Source organism: Neolamprologus multifasciatus, chromosome 12 (genome assembly GCF_963576455.1).
Source record: "Neolamprologus multifasciatus chromosome 12, fNeoMul1.2, whole genome shotgun sequence".
Classification (NCBI taxonomy): Eukaryota; Metazoa; Chordata; class Actinopteri; order Cichliformes; family Cichlidae; genus Neolamprologus; species Neolamprologus multifasciatus.
The window spans coordinates 2,143,972-2,166,311 of NC_140450.1; the positions used below are offsets into that span (position 1 = coordinate 2,143,972).

Sequence of the window (22,340 nt, forward strand, 5' to 3'; positions counted from 1 at the left end):
TACACCATGTAGGTGTTTTAACCTTTGTTTCTAGCCGACATCAGCAGAAACAGAACATATTAAAGGATCCCTGTTAGGAGTTTATTCCGTACCACAGATGACAGCGATGTAGTTCAGTTCAGGTGATCGGACCCTTCATTATACTAAACCATAACAGGCCTGTTAATGCAGTTATGTTATTTACCTGTGGTGTGTCACACTCTTTGAAGTTATGTGCATCTCTTTCATACACTCTCTGTTTCTCTTGAATGTCAGTAAATCGATTATTCTTCATCGTCTCACTTGATGTTTCTGCATTACTGCATGTATTTGGTTACTTTGTTTTATGTCTTTAATGCATCTAAGGATTCATTTGATAATATATTGTATGAGATAGTAAAATAAAAATTCAAAGAATAAAAACAGATTTCGTGTTTCAGGAACCACCAAGTCCGAGGACCGAGCAGCACTGCTGAAGAAATTCAACGAGGAAGGCTCTCAGTACTTCATCTTCCTCCTGAGTACCAGAGCCGGCGGCCTCGGCCTCAACCTGCAGGCTGCTGACACCGTGGTCATCTTCGACAGTGACTGGAACCCTCACCAGGTCCGTGACTGCAGAGTTAGAAGTGCTCAGTATGATGTTGATCATATTTCAGGTTGTTTCGTTAAGTGTGCGTTTACCTGGATTTTATATTTCTGTGTCGTGTTGTACAAAGATGGCTGTGCCTGTTTTCTATACAAGTCCCACAGAGATCAGGTTCTGTACCCACTGCTGCCCTCTCTAACCAGCCAATCAAACGCAGGAACGTCAGTGAAAGCGTCCCTGGCTGTCAGCCAATTATTTACAATCTAACAACGAACAAAATGATTCTGTAGCCTAGCAACAATAACAGCAACGATCTGGAAATGAGCTCACGGGCACTCGGGGGAAGAAAGCCCGTAGAAACAAGCTCTATGATAATAACCAAACATACAGTCCTGTGCTGAAGTTTGAGGCAGGTGAGGAAAAATGCTGTAAACAAAGAATGCTGCTTTTTTTTTAAATCTTTTATTTTCATCAATGAACAAAATGCAGTGAAATCTAAATCACATCAGTCTTTGGTGGGACCGCCTTTGCCTTCTTCTACGTACACGTGCACACAGTTTTTGAAGGAACTCGGCTGGTCGGTTGTTCCACCCACAGATGGTCCTCACATCCTTCTGTCTCTTTGTGTAACCCCAGACACACTCGATGATGCGGAGATCAGGGCTCTGTGGGGGCCGTACCATCGCTCCCAGTACTTCTTGATCTTCTTTATGCTGAACATAGTTCTTAATGACTTTGGCTGTGTGTTTGGGCTCATTGTCCTGCTGCAGAACACATTTGGGGCCAAAAAACAATCATTTATATTTCTGAAAGCGTTCGTTGTTTACAGCATTTTTCACACCTGCCTAAAACCTTTGCACAGTCCTGTATGTTGAAACAAATGAAAAAGACGCCATAATACAGCAACTGGAACAAAGTGTTCGTCTTCATTTCCAAGGTGTGTTTGGTTCTTCCCGTGAGGACGCAGCTCTTTTTTCCAGCTTTAGCTTGTTCTAGTCCAGCGCCAGCCGGGAGTTTATTAAACCTCAAATTTACCAAACGTGAAATAATTGAGTGACTCAAATATTTAATAAATGATTTCCCTTTGCTTTCTGGCTCCAAAGGTTTCCACTGATATGCAAATCAGATGAACTGTGCCTGGGTTCATATCTTATTGATACCCCACTACATTGATTTGTGACAGCTAATCCATTTTGACTTTGGAGAGAATCATTGATTCATTTTTAAAATGGCATCGGGTTGTGAAGCAGCCAGCAGCTTGACTCCAGATGAACTTCACAGAGTGGACCGTGGGAGGCGATGGCGTTGGTATCGTGTCAGGTGCTACTGTTGAGTTTTTGCTTTTTAGTTTTTCCGGTGTTTTCAGGAGAGTTGGAACAGAAACGGTGCTGTTAGCCTGGCTGTCAGGCTGACAATCATTCGTGTTGTCTCAGCGGTTGAGTTTGTTTCCAGCTTTGATGTAAAACAGCCTCTTTCATGTTGATGCAGGACCTTCAGGCTCAGGACCGGGCTCACCGCATCGGCCAGCAGAACGAGGTGCGCGTGCTTCGTCTCTGCACCGTCAACAGCGTCGAAGAGAAAATCTTGGCTGCTGCCAAATACAAACTGAACGTTGATCAGAAGGTCATCCAGGCCGGCATGTTTGACCAGAAGTCGTCGAGCCACGAGCGCCGCGCCTTTCTCCAGGCCATCTTGGAGCACGAGGAGCAGAACGAGGTAGGATCGTATTTCCATATGTTGTTGTTTGTCTCCAAGGCAGCGTCGTTTGGAGAAGAAGATGAGGTGAGGACTCTTCCCTGAACATTTAGTCTTCAGTTAAATTGTGCTTTGGTTTAATAGAACTACTGCAGGCTCGAAGTTATTCATCCTTTTAATATTCCAGCAGGGCTCTAGACTAACTTTTAACCCTTTAAGACCTACCATAGAACCAAGTCCGCCAGAGCTTATATTATATGTTTACATGCTGTGGAGCCATTTTTGGGAGCATTTCAAGTTGATATACATCAATACAACCATTACAGCCCAGATTTTAATAATATGTCTGCATTAAGTGCATAGTAATTACATAAATTGCAATAAACTACAAAAAAATTTTATATCGTTTTTGTTTTTTAACATATATTTCTAGTTAGAGAAATTTAAGAGGCTTATCCCTCAAAACTGTAAATACAAAAAAGTTGCACAAAATAGTTTCCCACCACAGGAAATTTATTTTGAGTGTCTTCATAGTTTTATTTTTGAAATACACCAATTTTTATATACTGCAGGAAAATAAATATTATAATGCAAATTTGCAAAAAAGCAGCATATGCATCAAAATAAACTATTTCCAGCAGTGCAATATGAGTCCTAAGCATCCCAGAAACGACACAGAAAGTCATAAAGTCAAACAGAATTTTTAAAAACACCAGTATAGGCTCATGAGGTCCTGATGGTAAAAAACTACATTTCCGCGAAATGACGTCACTTCCGGTTTCGGGCAGGTCATGGCGGACATGCGATAGTTCGCGCTGATGGACGTAGGAAGTGTTATGAACAGCTGATCGGATCAGCAAAGCGTGTTTCTGGAATATTATGTTTTTGTTGCTGCAAGTGCTTTTTATGCAGTTTTTGCAAAGTTACAAAGGACAAGCTGATGGCATAAGATGTAAGTACAACTCCTCCGGTTTCATATGCAAAAAAAATTATTGCGCTAGCTCACGTGGTTGCAGAGCTACTGGGATTTAAAAATAGTTACGCAAAACAGAGCGTGCTGCTCTGACCAGCTTTAAAGGGTTAAATGTTAGTCTAGAGCCTGTTCCAGGGTTTAGTAATCGTTTTAGTTTTATTTTCTGTGGCGGCTGATTAAAATTTGTAAACCATACTTCACTGATTTGAGCTGAACATGAGATGATTGTGTTGCCTGCCTCCTTTGCTATTTTAGGAGGAAGATGAGGTGCCTGATGATGAAACTCTGAACCAGATGATAGCTCGCAATGAGGATGAATTTGAGCTCTTCATGGTAAGATAATGACACATCATTGCGAGATTGAAAGTAAAATTACCATTTCAATGTAAAATTGTTGAAATGACAGGTGTTACAAGATTAATTCACCCAAAATAGAGAAGCAACAGCTGGTTCTTTCACATCTGTAAGACAAATGGATTATAGGTTCATATCAAGGCTGTTTGTGTGGTTCAATGTCACCTGTACTGAGGCCTGTCCCCTGCCAGATGCTGCCTTTTACACGATAAATTAATTTAAGACCAGTTGATGCGTGTGACTCTGGAGTGATTCAGAGGACAGCCCATAGCAGTTTCACTCTTTGCTACTCTTCATGTCCTCTGTGTTGGCTCAGCGTATCACTAAGATCACATTTCTGATGTTTCTTTTTTTAAATTCTCACCACATAAGCTCGGCCTCCTGCGATTTTCATTGGTCTCTTAACTCTTCTAGAAGCGAGTCGAGCCGCTGAGCAGCCATCTGTTTGTAAATCTTGTTATTACAGCGGGCACCAGGACAAAGAACTTCTGCAATCTGCAAAAGAAAGCTGCTCTGTTTCGACTGTAATCTAAGTGAAATGTAAAAATACCTTCTTCTCCTGACTTCTGCAAACTCTCATAACACAACATTACTTCCTGGCAGCTCTAAAAACTCCCTAAAAGCCTCCAGCTGATCCAAAATGCTGCAGTGAAGCTATGAATAAGGACTACGGCTGTTTCTTCCATATTAGCCTCTCATTCAGTCGAGGGCTGGGCGACGTGAAGACGATCTAATATCGCGATATTTGTTATCTGTATCGCGATACACGATATGTTTAAGTAGAAACTCAACTCGTATTCTGTCGCTCTATTCTGCCGTATTTTTCCCTACCTGGTCGTCTATAAATGCACATGCTCAGTGGGTCAGGTTGAAGACTAGAAGACGTTTTCTTTTAATTGTCCAGCTTAGTCTAAAAGCACTGGTGCAGTGCGCCTAAAGCATTCAGAGTTGTGTGTTTCACTCTAACCTGATGTGTTTCCTGTTCTTGCCAAGCGCATGGACATGGACCGGCGCAGGGAGGACGCTAGGAACCCAAAGCGTAAGCCTCGCCTAATGGAGGAGGACGAGCTGCCTTCTTGGATCATCAAAGATGACGCCGAAGTGGAGCGGCTCACCTACGAAGAGGAGGAGGAGAAGATGTTTGGTCGAGGGTCTCGCTGCCGTCGGGACGTGGACTACAGCGACACGCTGACTGAAAAACAGTGGCTGCGGGTAAAAACGTGTTTCGTTATCAACATGTCAGCCTCGGTCTCCACGCTGCAGCCACGTTAGAGGGTTTGTGTTTTCCCTGCAGCTTCACCTGGAACCTCAGCAGCTAATTATACGATCATAGGTGATAAATGTGATTCACACGAACTCGACTGGGTAATTAAATATTTATATTAGTCTCTGTGCGTCACACCACACTTTATTTAGTCTCTCAGTGGATGAAGGTTGCAGTCGAACATGCAGTCTGCTGTTGTTCTTCTTGAAGACTGACATCAACCTGCAGTTTAATTACTCTGCTTTATTTTATTGTGGGTGGATCTGCTCCTAAGGAAGTATCTACAGGTGTGACAGGAAGTATAACGTACAGGTGGCTTATCGACCAGCAGTAGTTTTTTACCCCCCTGCTGTAAAAGGCTGATGAGGTATTGTTGTCTCCACGATGTGGAAGCCCAAACCTGTGAACGCGATAACTCGAGAACTAAGCAGCACAGGCGTTTCAAACCGATACGTGATTGGTGTGTCTACTAAAAATCTCCGCGACCTCGGCCTCGAGGTCAGGCGCCGCAGGTCATGTTTTCTGGAAATGTTGCGAATGTGATAACTCGAGAACAAAGTGATGTAGGAGTCTGAAGTCTCAGTAACCTCGGCCTCAAGGTTGTGACTTAGAATTTCAAATTAATACCATAAATGTGTCGACAAGAAGGCCGAGGAGTCGCACTGGCCACTGCCTGTAGTTTTAGAAGTACTGTAAAGCAGACAGGTAAGTTAAAAGTGCCTCACTAATGACTCTTTAATAATATATATATATATATATGTATGCAAGTAACAGTTTAACCGAAGTCTCATTATGACTGCATGCTGTAGTTTTGCTTGATTTGATGCTAAAGGCATCGATTCACACTCAGCAAATAAAGTGTGACATGTTCCCCTGGAGAGAGAAGCTCAGATCCATTTTATTGACTTTGGCTCAGTTCTGCGGGAGAACGAGAATAGAAAGAAGAAAGTTTCAGGCCAAGGTGAGAATATATTGAAACGCTGTCAACTAAGTTTCAGACGAATGTTAATTAAAAGAAAAGAACTTAAACTTTTAGGCAATATAACAAAGTTAGAGATGTGATGATCATAGAAATCGTTTGTCAGGGAGCAAAGCATCCCCAACTCAAATGGTCTGAGTGAATTTCAAAATATGAATGTTGTATAAATTGACAGGCCTGTTTCCAGCCAGTCATTGGCTAAACCTTTTATTCAATTCAGTCGAATTGATTGCAGTGAATCAAAAGAACAATCGCCTCTCGGCACTTTATGTTGTGAGGTTAAGAACCTAGAGTAACAAATCACACAGCCCTCTATGAGCACTTGGCAACAGTGGGAAGGAAGAACTTCCTTTCAACAGGAAGAAGCTTCCAAGTGAACCAGGCTGAAGGATGAGGGGAGGGAGGATAAAAGACACACTGGGAATGTAAATATTTTACTGATGAAGCTGTATGATTAAAGGGTCCAACAGCTGATGGGTATTGAATAGCGGGTGCGACACAAAGGATGCAGTTTGGCCTGGTTGTGCTTAAATAAGCAGGGTCTTCCTGGAAAAGGTTTCTGCAGTCTGGCAGCATGTGTTGCTCCAAAATGATTACAGAGCTCGGGCCTTCAAAAACCTCTCGCCGTGGTTTTCTGTACCTCTGTGCTTTAATACATCAAGAGCTTTTCTCCTAGATCGCTCCGAGGAAACTTAACAAATCAAACATTTTGACACTTTTTATCGACCTACAACGAGTTGTGTGGCTTTCCTTCCTGTTGTCTCGGAAAACGGACATTTTTCAGGTCACAACAGATCATCGTTAAACAGTCATTAACCCTTTAAGACCTACCATAGAACCAAGTCTGCCAGAGCTTATATTATATTTTTACAAGCTGTGGAGCCATTTTTGGGAGCATTTCAAGTTGCTATACATCAATAAAACCATTACAGCCTAAATTTTAATAATATGTCTGCATTAAGTGCATAGTAATTACATAAATTGTAAAAAAGTGCAATAAACTACAAAAAAAATTGCAAATTGTTTTTGTTTTTTTAACATATATTTCTAGTTAGAGAAATTTAAGAGGCTTATCCCTCAAAACTGTAAATACAAAAAAGTTGCACAAAATAGTTTCCCACCACAGGAAATTTATTTTGAGTGTCTTCATAGTTTTATTTTTGAAATACACCAATTTTTATACACTGCAGGAAAAACGAAAATAAATATTATGATGCAAATTTGCAAAAAAGCAGCATATGCATCAAAATAAACTATTTCCAGCAGTGCAATATGAGTCCTAAGCATCCCAGAAACCACACAGAAAGTCAGAAAGTCAAACATAACTTTTAAAAACACCAGTATAGGCTCATGAGGCCCTGATGGTAAAAAAAACTACATTTCCGCAAAATGACGTCACTTCTGGTTTCGGGCAGGTCATGGCGGACATGCGATAGTTCGCGCTGATGGACGTAGGAAGTGTTATGAACAGCTGATCGGATCAGCAAAGCGTGTTTCTGGAATATTATGTTTTTGTTGCTGCAAGTGCTTTTTATGCAGTTGTTGCAAAGCTATATGTGGAAGGAAACTGTGACCGAGGACAAGCTGATGGCATAAGATGTAAGTACAACTCCTCCGGTTTCATATGCAAAACAATTATTGCGCTAGCTCACGTGGTTGCAGAGCTACCGGGATTTAAAAATAGTTACGCAAAACAGAGCGTGCTGCTCTGACCGGCTTTAAAGGGTTAAAGAGACTGGGCTTCAGAGCTCAGTGCATCCTGCCCAATGTGAAAACACTGTTGGTCCTACAGCGTAACAGCACGCACCACTGATAATCTCTGAATCTTTGCAATGAGAATTGTTTTTGATTGTTGAGATACTTGCTGTAGGATTGACCTCAGCTCCGCTGTGGCTCTTTTCACGTTTTAGGCGATTGAAGATGGAAACCTGGAGGAGATGGAGGAGGAGATCCGGCTGAAGAAGCGCAAACGCAAAAGACGTCAGGACAAGGACTCCGGCAGAGAGGACGGAGGCGCCAAGGCCAAGAAGAGACGTGGACGACCGCCAGCAGAGAAGCTGTCCCCCAACCCGCCCAAACTCACCAAGCAAATGAACACCATCATTGATACAGTGATCAACTACAGAGACGGGTGAGGAGAGCATCCAGGGTGAAATCTCGCAAAATGAGCTTGCTGCATGTTTGAGATAACGCATCATACAGTTAATATACCAGCAGTTCATCTTTCTGTTGTGTGAGCATTCAGGAAAAATAGCATCAAACAGGTGATTCACATCAAACAGGCCTTTTGGGATGAATGAAACGAGTCGAATGATTGGCTGGTTGATTTATATAATAGCTGATCTGATTAGAAACTCCAGTAAGTTCAGTGTTATTTCCATAGCATATAACATATGGAAGCAAACACGTTAGAAAGTTGAGTAGAACATTAGCTAAAAGCTCCTGTGTTCATAGAGGAATGAGAGGATTTAAATAAAGCACTGCCTTATTTTTCATTTCACACCAACAGCATTAAAGCTGTTAAAACTTTAACTACAGTTGTACTCTCTCCATTCAGAGCGCGCCTTCTGAAACACTAGACAACCTTCTTATGCATATATTTATTTCTTCAGAGCTGTGCAGCATAATTCATTTAGCTCCGGAGCTGCAAAGAAACACAAGAATGCGCCAGATTACATTTGGCTGTCTGAAAGGTACAAATGCTTATAGCAGTGGAGCAGTGGAGCAGTGGGCTCATCCTGTGGAGACTCCGAGGAAGGAATAAAATTACTTACGTAGCAGATATAGGAGATGGACCCTCCAGTCTTGGGGTGACTGGGACTAACGCCTGATTTGTAGCAAAGGAAAGTGTTCCTTTAAGTTCTTTTATCAACAAATATTAAGATTTTGTTTTTGTTCTTGTCTTTTGTTTGCAAGCGAGCTGCTGCTGTTAAACGTAAATCAATAGATTGGCCAACAGATCATCCCGTGGTCATCGATATCCAAACCAAGTCCCTCATAAAGGCAGCAGAAGAAGAGCTGATTCAGCACGTGTTAAAAATCCAGCTAACGAGGAGCTCGGTGCTTGATGGTGTCGCCCTCAGTACATGAGCTGACCTGAGAAGGTTAACTTGTCGTGGTTACAGTAAAATTTACGTTTGCATGCAAAAAGGTGGCGCCGTTTGTGAGAGCGTAGCAAACAGTGGCGTGATTATCCACTGGAAAGTACAGCCTGACGTGAGGTAATGTCTGAGAAACGGGAACCTCGCATTGGTTCTTCCCAACAGGCCAAAGAAAATAAGCGTGCGTCTGATTTGTTGTGTCTGGATTCTTTCTCTTTGCCCACATGCGGAGTCACGAGCATGCATCTCGCTGCGACATCCACCCACGCGTGACAGAACATGTGCATTTGTGTTCACTGGCTCGCTGCTCGGCTGACGCTTTTCCAGGAAACTGCTACCTGCCGTTCCAGAAGTCAAATTCTTTCCTCTCCCTGTTGATGGTTGTTCTTCCCAGAGCATCTCGATCACTCTGGCTGCTCTCTCCACACTCGACTGGGGCAGGACTTTGGATCCCGGGGTTACAGTGATGTTTCCTAATAAAACAAAGTGTGACTCCGCATTGCTTAAAGCAGGCGGAGTTCAATCTGTTGCTGAAATGTAATAAATGCTTATCTCCTCAGTGGAGGCAGCAGCAGCATCCAGGAAACAGGTTGAGGCTTGTTTGCCAACACCTGTGGTTTTAAATATGACGTGTCACGCACAGAACAATTGGTTTCTAAATCAATAGTCGTTGATGGAAGCCAGCAGTCGAGCGTGTTTCCTAAAGTCTTTGTTGCTGTTGATAGGCGTCATACATCAGAGATATTAAACCCGTCCTGAAGCCTCCATCATCCCTGTGGCTTCAGGTCACACAGCACAGCTCAGCTGTTCTGCTGCTTGTGTTATTGTGACTGTTTTTGGCTGCTTTGCAGAAATAAAGTTATCCATTGATTTTGCTGATGTCACACACTGGACAGCTCAAGTTAATCCAAAGTGTTTAAATGTTAATTGTGAGCCGTTTGGATTCAGGCAGCTGAGCGGGAACAGTGGGAACGCTGTCCGAGGATTGATGCTGTGGGACGTCATCTCTTAGTTGCTTGTATTTTTTCCCCTTGAACTCCTAAATTAACGACTGCAGATTTGAGATTTCAGTATTTTTCCTCCTGATTAAGAGCTGGCCTGGTATAAAATGATTGATGAAGCCACAAGGAGATCCTTAAAAATAATCCCACATGTTGAAATGTTTCTGCCAAGTCTCTGCACACAAAAAGAAGGGAAGTCAGTGCTGGCAGAATCTAACAGATAATATTGGACGTTTGAGAGAAAATGGCCTCTGTGCTTTCTTACAAACGCAGATGAGTTGATCTTAGTGACAGGCACGCTGGGTTCTCCTCATCCTCCTTATCTCTCTTTTCTATTTTCACAAACTCTGGAGAAACTGCAGGTAAAGACGCCGCCGTCGGTCTTTGTGCACGCCGTTACCGCAGACTCACTGCTGCAGCTGTGTGTTGGATATCGCTTCAGAAAACTCAACACATCTAGTTCATAATTATTGCCTTAAATATCATCTAGCAGGAAAATAAGTGGATATATCAGGGTGTAAAGTACTACCGGATACTTTGAGTGAGGTTTGATTACTGCTGGTATTTTACTTCCTGTGTTCAGAGACGGCCGCTGTACTCGGGGAAAACAGCTCGTACGTCAGATGGTTTCAGGAGCTAACCTGTTAGCTCTGCGCTTGCTTCGTTTTCCCTCCTGATCTCCAACTTCACTTCTTTCTGACTCTCGGCACTCTGAGATCCTTCCAACTGTTCTTTGCTTTGCTAACTTTAAACTGACCCAAACACTTGTTATTTCTGGCCTTTTGATAAAGTAATATTTTAGCATCTGAAGCCCGACTTCTAATCTAAACTGCTTTAAAATGAATTTTGTTCCAGCTCCGGTGGTTTTGCTTTGGGGGGAAGCCAAAACCTCTCTGATAGGAAGTAATGTTTCTGTGTTCAGGAAAATAAAAGTCTTTGGTGATTCTTTCTGCAGTGGTCACTTTATCAATCATGTAGTAGAATATGAACCTCTCTGACAGGAGTGGCCCTCCCACAGACACTGATGCTGATGATTGTGATCAGCGTAAATCACAGTAATTAACTTCTCCCTTCGTTAAACTCATTATTAGTTTGCTTTTTCTAAGTTTGCTGTTCAGTCTGACAAAATGTTATATGTCACTTCTCCATGTGCTGGGCCCTCAGCTAAAGGTAAAAAGACCTACAGTACAAGAGAGACGTCGATACAGTTAGAGGATTTAATGTGAGCAGCACTTGGCGATAGTGGGAAGCAAAAACCTCCAGGAGGCTCAGGTATGGACAGCCATCTGCTGTGACCAGTTGTAGAGTTAAAAAGGAGACAATAGATCAGGGGAGAGCAACTCCAGGCCTCGAGGGCCGGCGTCTGCAGGTTTTAGATGTGTCCTTGATCCAACACAGCTGATTCAAATGTCTTGAAGCTCTCCAGAGGCCTGGTGATGAACTAATCATGTGATTCAGGTGTGTTGACCCAGGGTGAGATCTAAAACCTGCAGGACACCGGCCCTCGAGGCCTGGAGTTCCCACCCTGCCTTAGAGAGATAAAAACAAAACACACTATGTGAGAGAAATGACAAATGCTGTAGTGAAAAATAAACATGCATGTTTAAAAGAGGAGAGGCGTGAAGAAATGCAGGGTCACCTGATCCAGGTTTAACTTGATGCTTTATCAGCGTTTAAAGTGTCCAAGCTGGGAGCTGCTGCAGAGGAGAGCGGCCTGAAAGCAGAAAGCAACAACTCCCACAGTGATGTGGATCTTAAAATATTAATGGTGTCCTTAAATGAGACCTAAAGTAACATTTACACACAGTTGGTCTCGTTTTATTAGAAACATTACAGCAGTCTGACCGCAGCATCCGTCCCACGAGGCTTCCTGCGCTCGCTCTTTGTTGCGGCGCTGTGATGACTGTTGGTCTGTGATAGAAAGCACCGGCAGTGTTCGTGTGCAGTCGAGTTTGACGGCATACAAACTGCTGTTTTTGTTTTTCCAGCTCTGGAAGGCAACTCAGTGAAGTGTTCGTCCAGCTTCCATCCAGGAAGGAACTCCCAGAATATTACGAACTGATCCGAAAACCTGTGGACTTCAAAAAAATCAAGGTTTGTGATCCAAGATGATCCAGTCATTTGTGCAAAGGAGGGATGGGTTAGTGGGAGAGACAGGGCTGAAAAGAGGAGAATACTCTGTAAGATGAGAAACTCCTTAAATGTATTTAAAAGATGAAAGAACTTTCTGTTTGATCATCTATTAGTTTAAATTTAGTTCCAACAGTTTTTGGTATTTAATCAGCTCTTTTCTCTGTTACTCGAAGAACCCGGTAAATTCACCGTCCGTGGAGCTTCGTGTCCTGATGGATTTGAAAGGAAGGGCAGACGGTGAAGTTTAAGGTTGTGCGACCTGTGTGGATGTAGGCGTCGCTCAGTGCCGCTGTTTTGTTTTTGTCTTTCGACAGGAACGTGTGAGGAACCATAAATACAGGAACGTGGGGGACCTGGAGAAGGACGTGATGCTGCTCTGTCAAAACGCACAGACCTTCAACTTGGAGGGATCGCAGGTCAGAAACCCGGCTGTGCTTCATTCTCCTGCTCATCTCCGGGGCTTTGTTGCTACTCCTGGACTTCACTAGAGTAGCTTCATATATTTATATATGGTCAGGATGATTGTGTGTAGGCGGGGCCAGCTGTTTGTTCGGTGACGGGCTTTCCCCTGAGAATCCTGGCTACACGGAGCTCGCCGTCGCTTTGATCGTCTCCTGTTGTGTCGGACTCGAGCTCGTTTGCAAACACATTGTGTTATAGCCTAAATGAACTGTACACCCCCCCACAGATATACGAGGACTCCATCGTTCTTCAGTCTGTTTTCAAGAGCGCCAGACAGAAGATCGCCAAGGACGATGACAGCGATGATGACAGTGAGGAGGAGGAGGAGGACGACGACGATGACTCAGAGGCCGAGGGTGAGACGCACTTTGTGGCTACGCACACCAACACACACACACCAGAGACCTTTTGTTGTCTCATTGAAATTCTTCTCAGTGCAAACTCGGCGAACGCTGCTCGGGTTTTATATTCATCCCAGCGGGAGCCGATGCGCTGCTGCTGACAGACAAAGATGATGTTTTAGACATAGGAATGAGTCATTATTAAGGGAGGACATTTAAAACCACGAACTACAGCTGATGTGCAGGGATGACACCTGAAAGATTGACAGAAGGATCCACATGAGTATCAACACAAATCCCTGACAGACCTGCATTTAGAGCTGCCACGATTAGTCGACTAGTCACGATTACGTCGACTATCAAAATCGTCGACGACTGATTTAATAGTCGACGCGTCGTTTGAAGCTTTGTAAGATCACAAAAGACGCAGGAATAAGTAGTAGGATTTAAGAGTGTAATAACGGACTGAAACAGAAGATGGCAGCACTGCATGTACAAGGATGCCAGCTGCCGTTAAACCCCGAAGAAGAAGAAGCTGTGTCCCAGAATTCATAGCGCAGCCCAGCTCAGTTTCCAACAATGGCGGCAGCTAGTTAGTTTTAATATTACTCTTATTATTCTTTCTGGGTCACAAAATAAACGTTTAACATATTTTCAGGCGAGAATGTAGCTGTGTAAACCTCAAATATCTGCTCAGTTTATCAAGACACCACATATTTTCAAAAGCGCTCCGACGTTTTCGGAGACGTCTGTTAGCCGCTAGCTCGATAGCTAGCCGGGGGCTAGGCTAACTAGAGCCGTGAGAACACCGGACTCCCAGCAAATCGTTTTTAAACCCACCGCCGTCTTTCGCTACTCAGGTTAAACATGATATATAAGTCACTTAGATAACTTAAAAATGTTATTGTTTGGCTTTTTTCAGTATTTTATTTGTTCCTGAGTAAATCGGTTTGGCTGAGATTAAAGTTATAGTTTTTACACAGCTGAATAAACATCAAGCAGACAGCTGATTATCAGAAGTGTGAGATGCTCTAGAATTTACTCCGGTGTCCTGTTATATTTTAGATAGCAAGGAGTTTATTAAACTTCACCGAAACAATCTGCAAATTTCATTAAAATTTAATAAACTACCATCTTGTCTTTATTTTTAGTTAGCACATACCTTAAACACTTAAAGCTGTAAGCTAATGATAGTTATATAAGAGCAGATGCTGCTGGTGCAATAAGCTGTACGTTTTACGTCCAGTGGATGATGATCTGATTAGTCGACTATCAAAATAATCGTTTGTGGCAGCCCTACCTGCATTAGGAACGGCCTCCAACATAAAAATCTACCACGTCAGCTCAACGTTCAACAAATAGTTTCGTTCCTAATATGTTTGGTTAAACAGGATGTCGTAGTTTTTATTCTCGAACATGCTGAAGGGAAGCGGTGCAAGACTGTGTTCACGTTTGTCCCGTGTTTCAGCCAAGTCAGTGCGGGTAAAGATCAAGCTGAGCAGGGAGGCGCGCGGCCACGACAAAGGCAAGAAGAGGCAGAGCCGAGGGAAGGCCAAGCCGGTGGTCAGCGACGACGACAGCGACGAGGACCAGGATGATAATGTAGGTGGTAAAATAATTGTACTTATGTTGCCGACACAGTTAAGGTCCATCAGCAGCTGTTGGCTGTCGTTAAATCTTCTGTAGAATAAAAGGATAAAAACTTGTAGTGTGAGCATGTGCTAAGGCTTGTGTAGATAATGACGTTCAGTTCGCTATATTTCCCGGTGCTATCCGCCTTCTGCTGTTCATCCTCCGCTTCACTCAGTAATGTGAAGTTAAAGCTGTGCAGGCACCACGTCTGTGCCCACTATCAAAGACACCTTGATTCCTCCCCTCTCCTCTTTCTTTCTGCTCCTTTGTTTGTTCTATACGGGACGATGAGGCCACATAAACGCTGTTCTGTGGTTACAAACTGTAGAAGTTTCTCCTGAAGTTAGTTTGGTACAGCAGCAGGAATAAGACGCAGCACATACAGGCAGCTTCAGCCACTCAAACAGGGAGAAGTTCAAAGTTTCATTGATCTTGTGGGCTGAGATTGTGAAGATTTTAACTTCTTTGTAAATCGTCTGATGCAATCACACTCAGTCTTTGAAGACCATCTTTCCAAATTCACTGTTTACTCGCGTCACATAGAGCGAGCTTCCCCTGGGCTTCGGTCTCATATACCGACAGTCACAAAGCTCCGTGAAGCACGCTTTACTTCCTCGTCAGCTAGCACGTCTTTTATCTGTGTTGATGTGGCGTTTGCCACATATTTAAAAGCCAACTCGCACATCTAACGACCCAAAGGACCATCAGAAGGATGTAAATGAGTCCTAAATATTTCTTAAACATGGCTTACGGAGCATGTTTGTGAAGCAGAGTGTAACAGGTGCAAAAAACCACATGTTTATATTCTCCATTTATTGTGCGATACTGTGAGAACGAGGTGATGTTTCAGTTGATACCGTAGGTGAACGTACTAAAAATCTTGAATGAGTTTGAATCCCAGTGACCTTGACTTCAAGGTCAGAGGTCAACTTTTATAGCAGGGGTGCATCTACTGGGAGGCCGAGGGGTGGCCCTGGCACCTCGCTGCTGCCAGCTAAACCTGATTGACTTACCCTGGTTTAGTTTATTTTATTTTTATTTTATTTTCATCTATTTTTCCATAAAGTCACCAAACTACAGCCAAAATGTTACTGATGCTGGAACTAAGCGAGATGTTTTCCTGGGCTCACACCACACGACAGTCGTCACTGAGTCAGGCGTTGATTCTTCCTTCACGACAATTATTTGACATTTTTATTTCTTAATCATGGACATCATTAGGCTGTGTGGTCTCAACCCGACATAAAGGGCGTTCACGGGTCGCTCTGTAGGATCCGAGGAACGTTTCCGTCAGCAGCCAGTTGAAACGCAGTATAAGGGACTCTGCATCATTCATCATGTGTGGCTCCACGTTCACTTACAGTCAGTAAGCGTTGGCTGAGGAAGGCTGATTTTATGTGAACAGCTTCAGAGAACAGACGAGAATCGAACGTTTTGGTGAATAAAAATGTAGCTGTGACATCAAATGAAAGCAGCAGTGCGGTGGTTCCACGCACGGCTAATTTAATTTAGGATTCGTAAAAATCATTTTTATTACAAACATCATAAAAGCCTTTAAATCTGTCTCACTGGATCTGCACGGCTGTTTTCAATCCAGCTTAAGAGCAACAACGTTGGGTTTTAACGTGATTACATGTCAGCGTTTGCACCACCTTCACATGCCTCAGTGCAGTGCTTCTCCATCCTTTTCTGTTACGCCCCCCTGAGGAAGAAGAAAACACGCCCCGCCCACTCTCCCCGTCACTATAAATAGTATCATTTGTCTATAAAATTGTTATTATAAGTATATTTCTGCATAACATTGTATCCTTATTTACGGAGCCCCGCAGGGGACATGGGAGAAAAAAAAAATTAAGACGGACTTTTGCGAGATCTCGCAAAAGTTTTAGCCGCATTCTTCGGAGGCCGCCAGCTCGAAGCCGACCGGGAGGTCGAGGCACGATGTGCCGGGAAAGCGGTGTTCCTCCCGGCTGTAGTAGGTCTTCACCTCCCGTTAGCTTCGAGCTAGTGGGTGTCAGATCTCCGAAAACGTCGGAGCACTTTTGCAAATATGTGATGTCTTGTAAACCGAGCAGGTATCTGACGTTTACACAACTACATTCACGCCTCAAAATATCTTAAAAGTGTATTTTGTGACCCAGAAAGAGTAATATTACAACTAAGTAGCTGCCACCATTGTTGGAATTCAACTTTTGCGAGATCTCGCAAAAGTCCGTCGTAATTTTTTTTTCTCCCATGTCCCCTGCGGGGTTCCGTACTTATTAACATTAAAGAAAGCAAAAAAGAAAGAAATGTAGATCAACTTAAAACAAAGACTAATAATGCTGTTTAGTCTGTAACAGAAAGGATTTAAGTACATGTAGTAGTACTGCGACTCTCTAAACTACTACAGACAAAGTGCATCGATTTGCCTGAAATATAAAAAACATCCTTCTTCAAACTATAAACATTTTTGAACCATTTGATTCTGAAAAATAAAATTAAACAAAATCAATAAATTTAAATTGATCTGCAACATTAACTGCTCAAGTAAAGTACAGATCTTAAGAACGCTGCCACCTACTGTAGCGGATGTGCAATTACACTGTATGAAGTCCGTGTTCCCCGGGCGGGGGCATTATTTGAGAAGGACCGTCTTAGTGTATTTTTCAGCGTAAGTGAGCAGCTTACCTTTGTCCAGGTGTTGCATCAGTGTTTGTATTTATGATGCTGAGTGTTTGAGCGTCTTATGTTGGCTGAGCTCGGAGCCTAATATGAACGCAGCGATTTCATCAGCTGTCTGCGGCCGTGGTGGGAGCACGCTCCGCCCCGATGGAGTCTGTTCAAAGGACAGCCTCCTCCACTGCTCTCCTCGTTAGCTTCAGAACAGGGAAAGATGTGGCGCCGTCCCACCTCTTTTTCCTCCGGAGCTTTCTTATTTCAGCGTTGTTGTGCGACAGGCCGCTCTGCCTCCCGTTGCTGCTTCGCTGCATCCTCTGCCTCTTAATCTTCCTCGTTCTTAACACTCTTCTTCTCTTTGTCTCTGCAGGATCAGTCAGACAAGAGCAAAAGTGATGACGAGTGACGAAGGAGAAGCAAGGGCGCGAGGATATTGTTTACAGCACTTAGAAACAAAGGACAATATCTTCCATTGCTGTTGTTCAGGTTCATGTTCCTTAAACGTTGCTCCGTGTCTTCTGTGTGTTCTCATCTCCTCTCCCACCAGCTTAGAAATGTATTACTTACAATCGATAACATACAGCAATACCAATCAGCTTATATTTCTCTTTTTAAGACAATTTTGTAGTATATTTTTTAACTACGTGCTTTAACAAAACACAAAATGTACAAAAAAGAAAAACACACATTGGTCATCCTATTTGCGCTTTTGCTTGGTTTGTAATCGCTTGCTTGCACTTTAAAAAAAACTCTCAGTATCCTGATTTTTAAAAAGTCAAGTAAAACAAAAATATGTATCACCAGTGAAATCAAAGCTAATCTGGAGAAATGGCAGTTTTTTAAGTTTTATTGTTTTTAACGTGTGCCAAATGTAGACAAACTGACCGTTAGCTTAACCCCTCCCACACGCAGCGTCTGTCCAATCACAGCTAGGCTTTTTAAAGAAATAAATATGAAAGTAAGTAAAAGATTTAATAGTTTTCTGCCTCCGTGTGCAGATTAAACTGTCAGTGTGTGGGCGCCATAAAGAAGCTAACACCTGCTAACTGGCCCAGGCTGAGGTGGGGTGAGTGGACATTAGCTGAACCATTAGCTGGACAGCGTTTGGAACAGTCTGTGTCGCGTGTTGTACCTCATGTGGACAAGTCCACAGTCCAGTCCAAGTCCTCAAACTGTTGAAAGCTGGGCTCACGTCTGTGTTAGCATGTAGACACAGTCTGTGCGTCACAGTTACGACACTTTCTCTCAGAACTGTAAAGAATGCAGAGGAGAAACCCAACTGCTGTTCTGCTGTTCATCGTAGAACAATCCTGTTAAATCTCATGGTTCAGTCTAGGAACGGGCAGAAGTGTCAGGCGGGGTCCTCGTGGTTCAATGAAGGCTTTCTCTGTTTGTCGTGGACCAAAGTGGGTTAGGGTTGTTTCACCTGCCCCTGGGAGCGCTTGAATCTTAAAGGAGGAGAACTCACAGGACTCGCATTGAGGCAAACTTTTCTTGACAAGTTGCAAAATGAGAGATGTTGACTTCATTGTGGTGCAGACAGCCACAGGTAGAGGCGACGAGTGGGTGAACGTTGGGGTACTTTGAAACTCTGGCCACTAGCTGAACTTTAATCCAGCGTCTCCCTCGGGCTGCACATCAGTCTGTGGAGATGCACTTTTGTCTCTTATCTGGGACTTCCTCGAACTCAATTATCTCTGCAGCCTCTTTATCTATCCTATCCTCACGTGCACGTCCTCGCTGTTATTACCATCAGTGACTGAGGGCTCTAAATGTGATATGTCAGCTCAGTCCTGCAGCCGCGGCGGGCTCGCTGAGTAGCCCAGCGTACTGCTGCAACATCAGCAACAGCTGTGCGCTTCATCAAACATTCACACACACCTGATTACTTATATATTACAGTAACAGGACATTATATAGATCACAGACAGGGCATTTTAGTCATCACAAAACAAATGTACATATTAATCAGCCTCTGACACTGAGCCACACAGACCCTCACGATCAAATCTCTCTGTGTTCTGTCGTTACGTTACGGTTCACACAGGCCTGCTCTCTGCTTTCTCCATCAGCCCCACCTTAAAGCTTCCTCCTGCTCTCTCCCAAAGCAGCATGTTGGCCGCTGTCCTCCACCTCCTGCTCTCCTACATCTCGCTCTTCATTAGCCACAGCTGCCTCCTTTCTTTCACCTCCCACAGAAACTGTGGAAATATGAAAACAGAGACTGTAAACTGGGCCAATTATTAGCGTGTTTTTCCTTTGGTCTGTAGGTACTCTGTTGTGCTGTGACCGCTGGTCCAGCATGTCTTTGAACCTCCTTAGGAGCGTTCTCTTTGAGTCTTTGGACCTAACATAATTGTTTTCATTGGTTTGAACAGATAAATGCTGAGCAGCTGCTGATAGATGTCTTTGTAGCTGTGTGGAGGGAGGGATTCCCCGAACAGTCTCGTGTCACCTTACTGATTGACCCGTCATCAGTTTACAACAGTGATTCACTGTTAGGTTCCCAGGGCTGCAGGGCAGAACATGCTAAACTGCACGCTGCAAACAAGCAGCATGTCCGTACTTTTAGAAGAAAGTACTTTTAGAAGAACATGATTTGGTTGCATCGGGCTCTGTAAGGGAAAGCCAACATATAACCACTAAACAGCAACTTACAGAGCAGTTTTGCAGTTATAGCCACACTGAGTGACTGTTTGGACATTAGAAGACTAACTGCTTCCTCTGATTCTCCCTGGAGACCTGATGACATGTTATCAGTTTGCAGAGATACAAATGGGGTTCTTACCTTCTGAAGTGCTCAGCTGTGTCCCTGCATCACCTTCAACTGTTCACACGTTTAGTTAAAGATCGGCAGTTGCAGATTTTCACAGCTCACTGAGCTCAGCACCTTGTTCATGAGTAGAGCTGCCTGCACGTTGAGATACAGACTCTCTGCATCAGCTTTTTGTTTTTAAAAGGGAACATTTGTTTCTTTCAAGGTATTTAAGATCATCCTGTAGACATTTCTAAATACCGGGGATGTTATAATACTGTGATGTCACCAAGGCCTCGTGTCCCTGATGTGACTTAAATATCCAAACAAAATAAAAAGGCTCTTTAAATACTTGCTAAGAGCTTTTTGGATTAGCTGGCGGGAGCAGAGCTGTACTCGTGTGTTTCTGTGCGTTCACCTCATGTCGAAGCTTTACAGTCGCAGTAACGGTAACAGGAGGGCGGGGCTTAGCAGACGGTCAGTAACGCGACTACACGATTGTGAAAGCACAGGCAGATAAAAACGTGCGTCTGTAGCCGACAGATGAACTTGACACAGCCAGAAATGTCCGACGCTTTTTTAACCGCTTCTAGTAAGAAAAATATAATCGCTCACGTGTTCACGTGTTCTTCCTCTAATGTTTTTAACATTCTCCGTATCACAGCGTTGTCGCATTAATTTTCTCGTTTCGTTGGAGTTATTTTCTACGTAGAAAGCTCGCAGAGTCTCGTTTCAGACGGCGGGTTCACGGGGAAACATCTCGCTTCGGGGAATGAAACCAGATTCTGTCGTAGCGCTAAATGTAGCGTCTGAATACATGTTACAGTCGTTTTGCAAAAAAATAGAAAACGAAATCATAAAAATCTGAAAAATAAGTGTAACAAACCGAGTGTGACGGGTGGCGACGGCCTGAATTACTACAAAGAAAACAGTATTATGAGATTAACGTGTCGGTTTGTTTCAGGTGTTCCTTGTGAATTAGTTCTAAACCCTCATTTTATTGTTTGTGTGTTATTTGTAGCATGCACTCTTGACAGTATACCGTGCACATGCAGATATATAATTTTTGTGTAATATGTGCTTGCCGACTCTCCGTAAGTGTGACTTAATCTTTGCTTTCTTTGCACAGTGTCTTTGTGGTTGTATCTCATAGCCCAGGGCAAATAAACATCACTGATTTCCAACACAAAGATGGCGTCTCTGGTTTTCTTTGCCTTCTGCTGTTTGTTGTGTTTGTGTTGCCGATGTTGCCGCTCACCTTTGTTCTGACACTTTATTTCAAAAACTCGTTAAACTCCTGAAGTTCATCTGTTTTCGGTTATAAAACTCGGTCTCTTTAATTAGGGAGAACTGCAGAAGTCATGAAATATGAAAGATCTGAATGTGCTGTTCTTCTGCACTAAAGTTAACGAGCAGCGTAACCTCAGTGGTTTCAACTGACGCAGATCATCTTATTTTATAAACACCGTTCAACTCCCACGTAGGGATGGATAGTAACCAGACCGAAAAGCAGCGCACATTTCGGTGCTTTTTTTTCCTGAGCTGTGATACACTTTCTTCTTCCTTACATTTGTATTGGCGGTTGGCAAACAACTGAAAGGTGCATTACCGCCACCAACTGGTATGGAATGATACACTTTAGATTCTAGCCAATCATTTTACGTTTCCGAGGATAGTAGGCGGGTCCAGGTACGTACGTTCTTTTAGAGCAGAGCTACAGATTAAAAATGTCCAAGGTGAAGCGGTCAAAAGTCTGGCTGTACTTCACAGCAAAAGATGCAAACTCAGCAGCTGCAACAAGTGCTTTAAGCTGATACTGTGATACTGTCAAAGGAGGTAACACCTCAAATCTGATGAAACACCTGGCGACGCATAGCGTTTTTTTAAAAGCCGAGAAATGCGCCGTATTTGATAGCTTGCTGCGAGACCTCACACCGAGCACATCTACTGCAGGTGTGGTTCCTGTTATCGACCCGGAGTTAGCAACATCCCCCAAAAACCCGAAGAGGAGAGTCCTGGCCCCTAGCCCTGCCAGTGTAGCAGAAATGATGAGGATGATGATGCAGCAGCAGCCGTTCTTCTCTGCGTGAGTAGCTTAATGTTGTTCGTGTGTAATTTACGTCGAGTAGGCTAACCACGTTATTACATTAATGCATGTAAGGTGAACTAGCAAACATCATCATAGCTACATGCGGCTGTCTTCTTGTTTGATGGCAGATACTCCCTTCACCCTGGACAAAAAGGCTAAAATGACCAAAGAAAAAGTGGAAAACAGTTAAACATGAGAGGTTTTTGGACAAAGTTTTTGTTTTTTCCATTGTTTAAGCTGCTTCCAGCCAAGAGTGATACCATATATGCCCCATAGCTGCAGGAAAGGCTAACATTGTTATCTTTTTACAAAAAAACAGCTGAACATGAGAGGTTTTT

The 22,340-nt window shown here is 43.3% G+C and overlaps 1 protein-coding gene across 1 annotated transcript in view; it reads left to right on the forward strand.

Moving 5' to 3' along the window:
- Nucleotides 1-21,103, forward strand: part of smarca2 (SWI/SNF related BAF chromatin remodeling complex subunit ATPase 2) — a 61,816-nt gene extending 40,713 nt beyond the window's left edge. The window contains exons 25-34 of the mRNA XM_085179944.1: nt 420-583; nt 2,054-2,281; nt 3,489-3,566; nt 4,581-4,799; nt 7,741-7,961; nt 11,921-12,026; nt 12,380-12,481; nt 12,754-12,883; nt 14,337-14,470; nt 17,529-21,103. Coding sequence (XP_085036070.1) covers nt 420-583; nt 2,054-2,281; nt 3,489-3,566; nt 4,581-4,799; nt 7,741-7,961; nt 11,921-12,026; nt 12,380-12,481; nt 12,754-12,883; nt 14,337-14,470; nt 17,529-17,564 — 1,418 coding nt within the window. The 3' untranslated portion in view covers nt 17,565-21,103. The remainder of the gene's footprint in view (nt 1-419; nt 584-2,053; nt 2,282-3,488; nt 3,567-4,580; nt 4,800-7,740; nt 7,962-11,920; nt 12,027-12,379; nt 12,482-12,753; nt 12,884-14,336; nt 14,471-17,528) is intronic.
- Nucleotides 21,104-22,340: the final 1,237 nt, after the last annotated feature.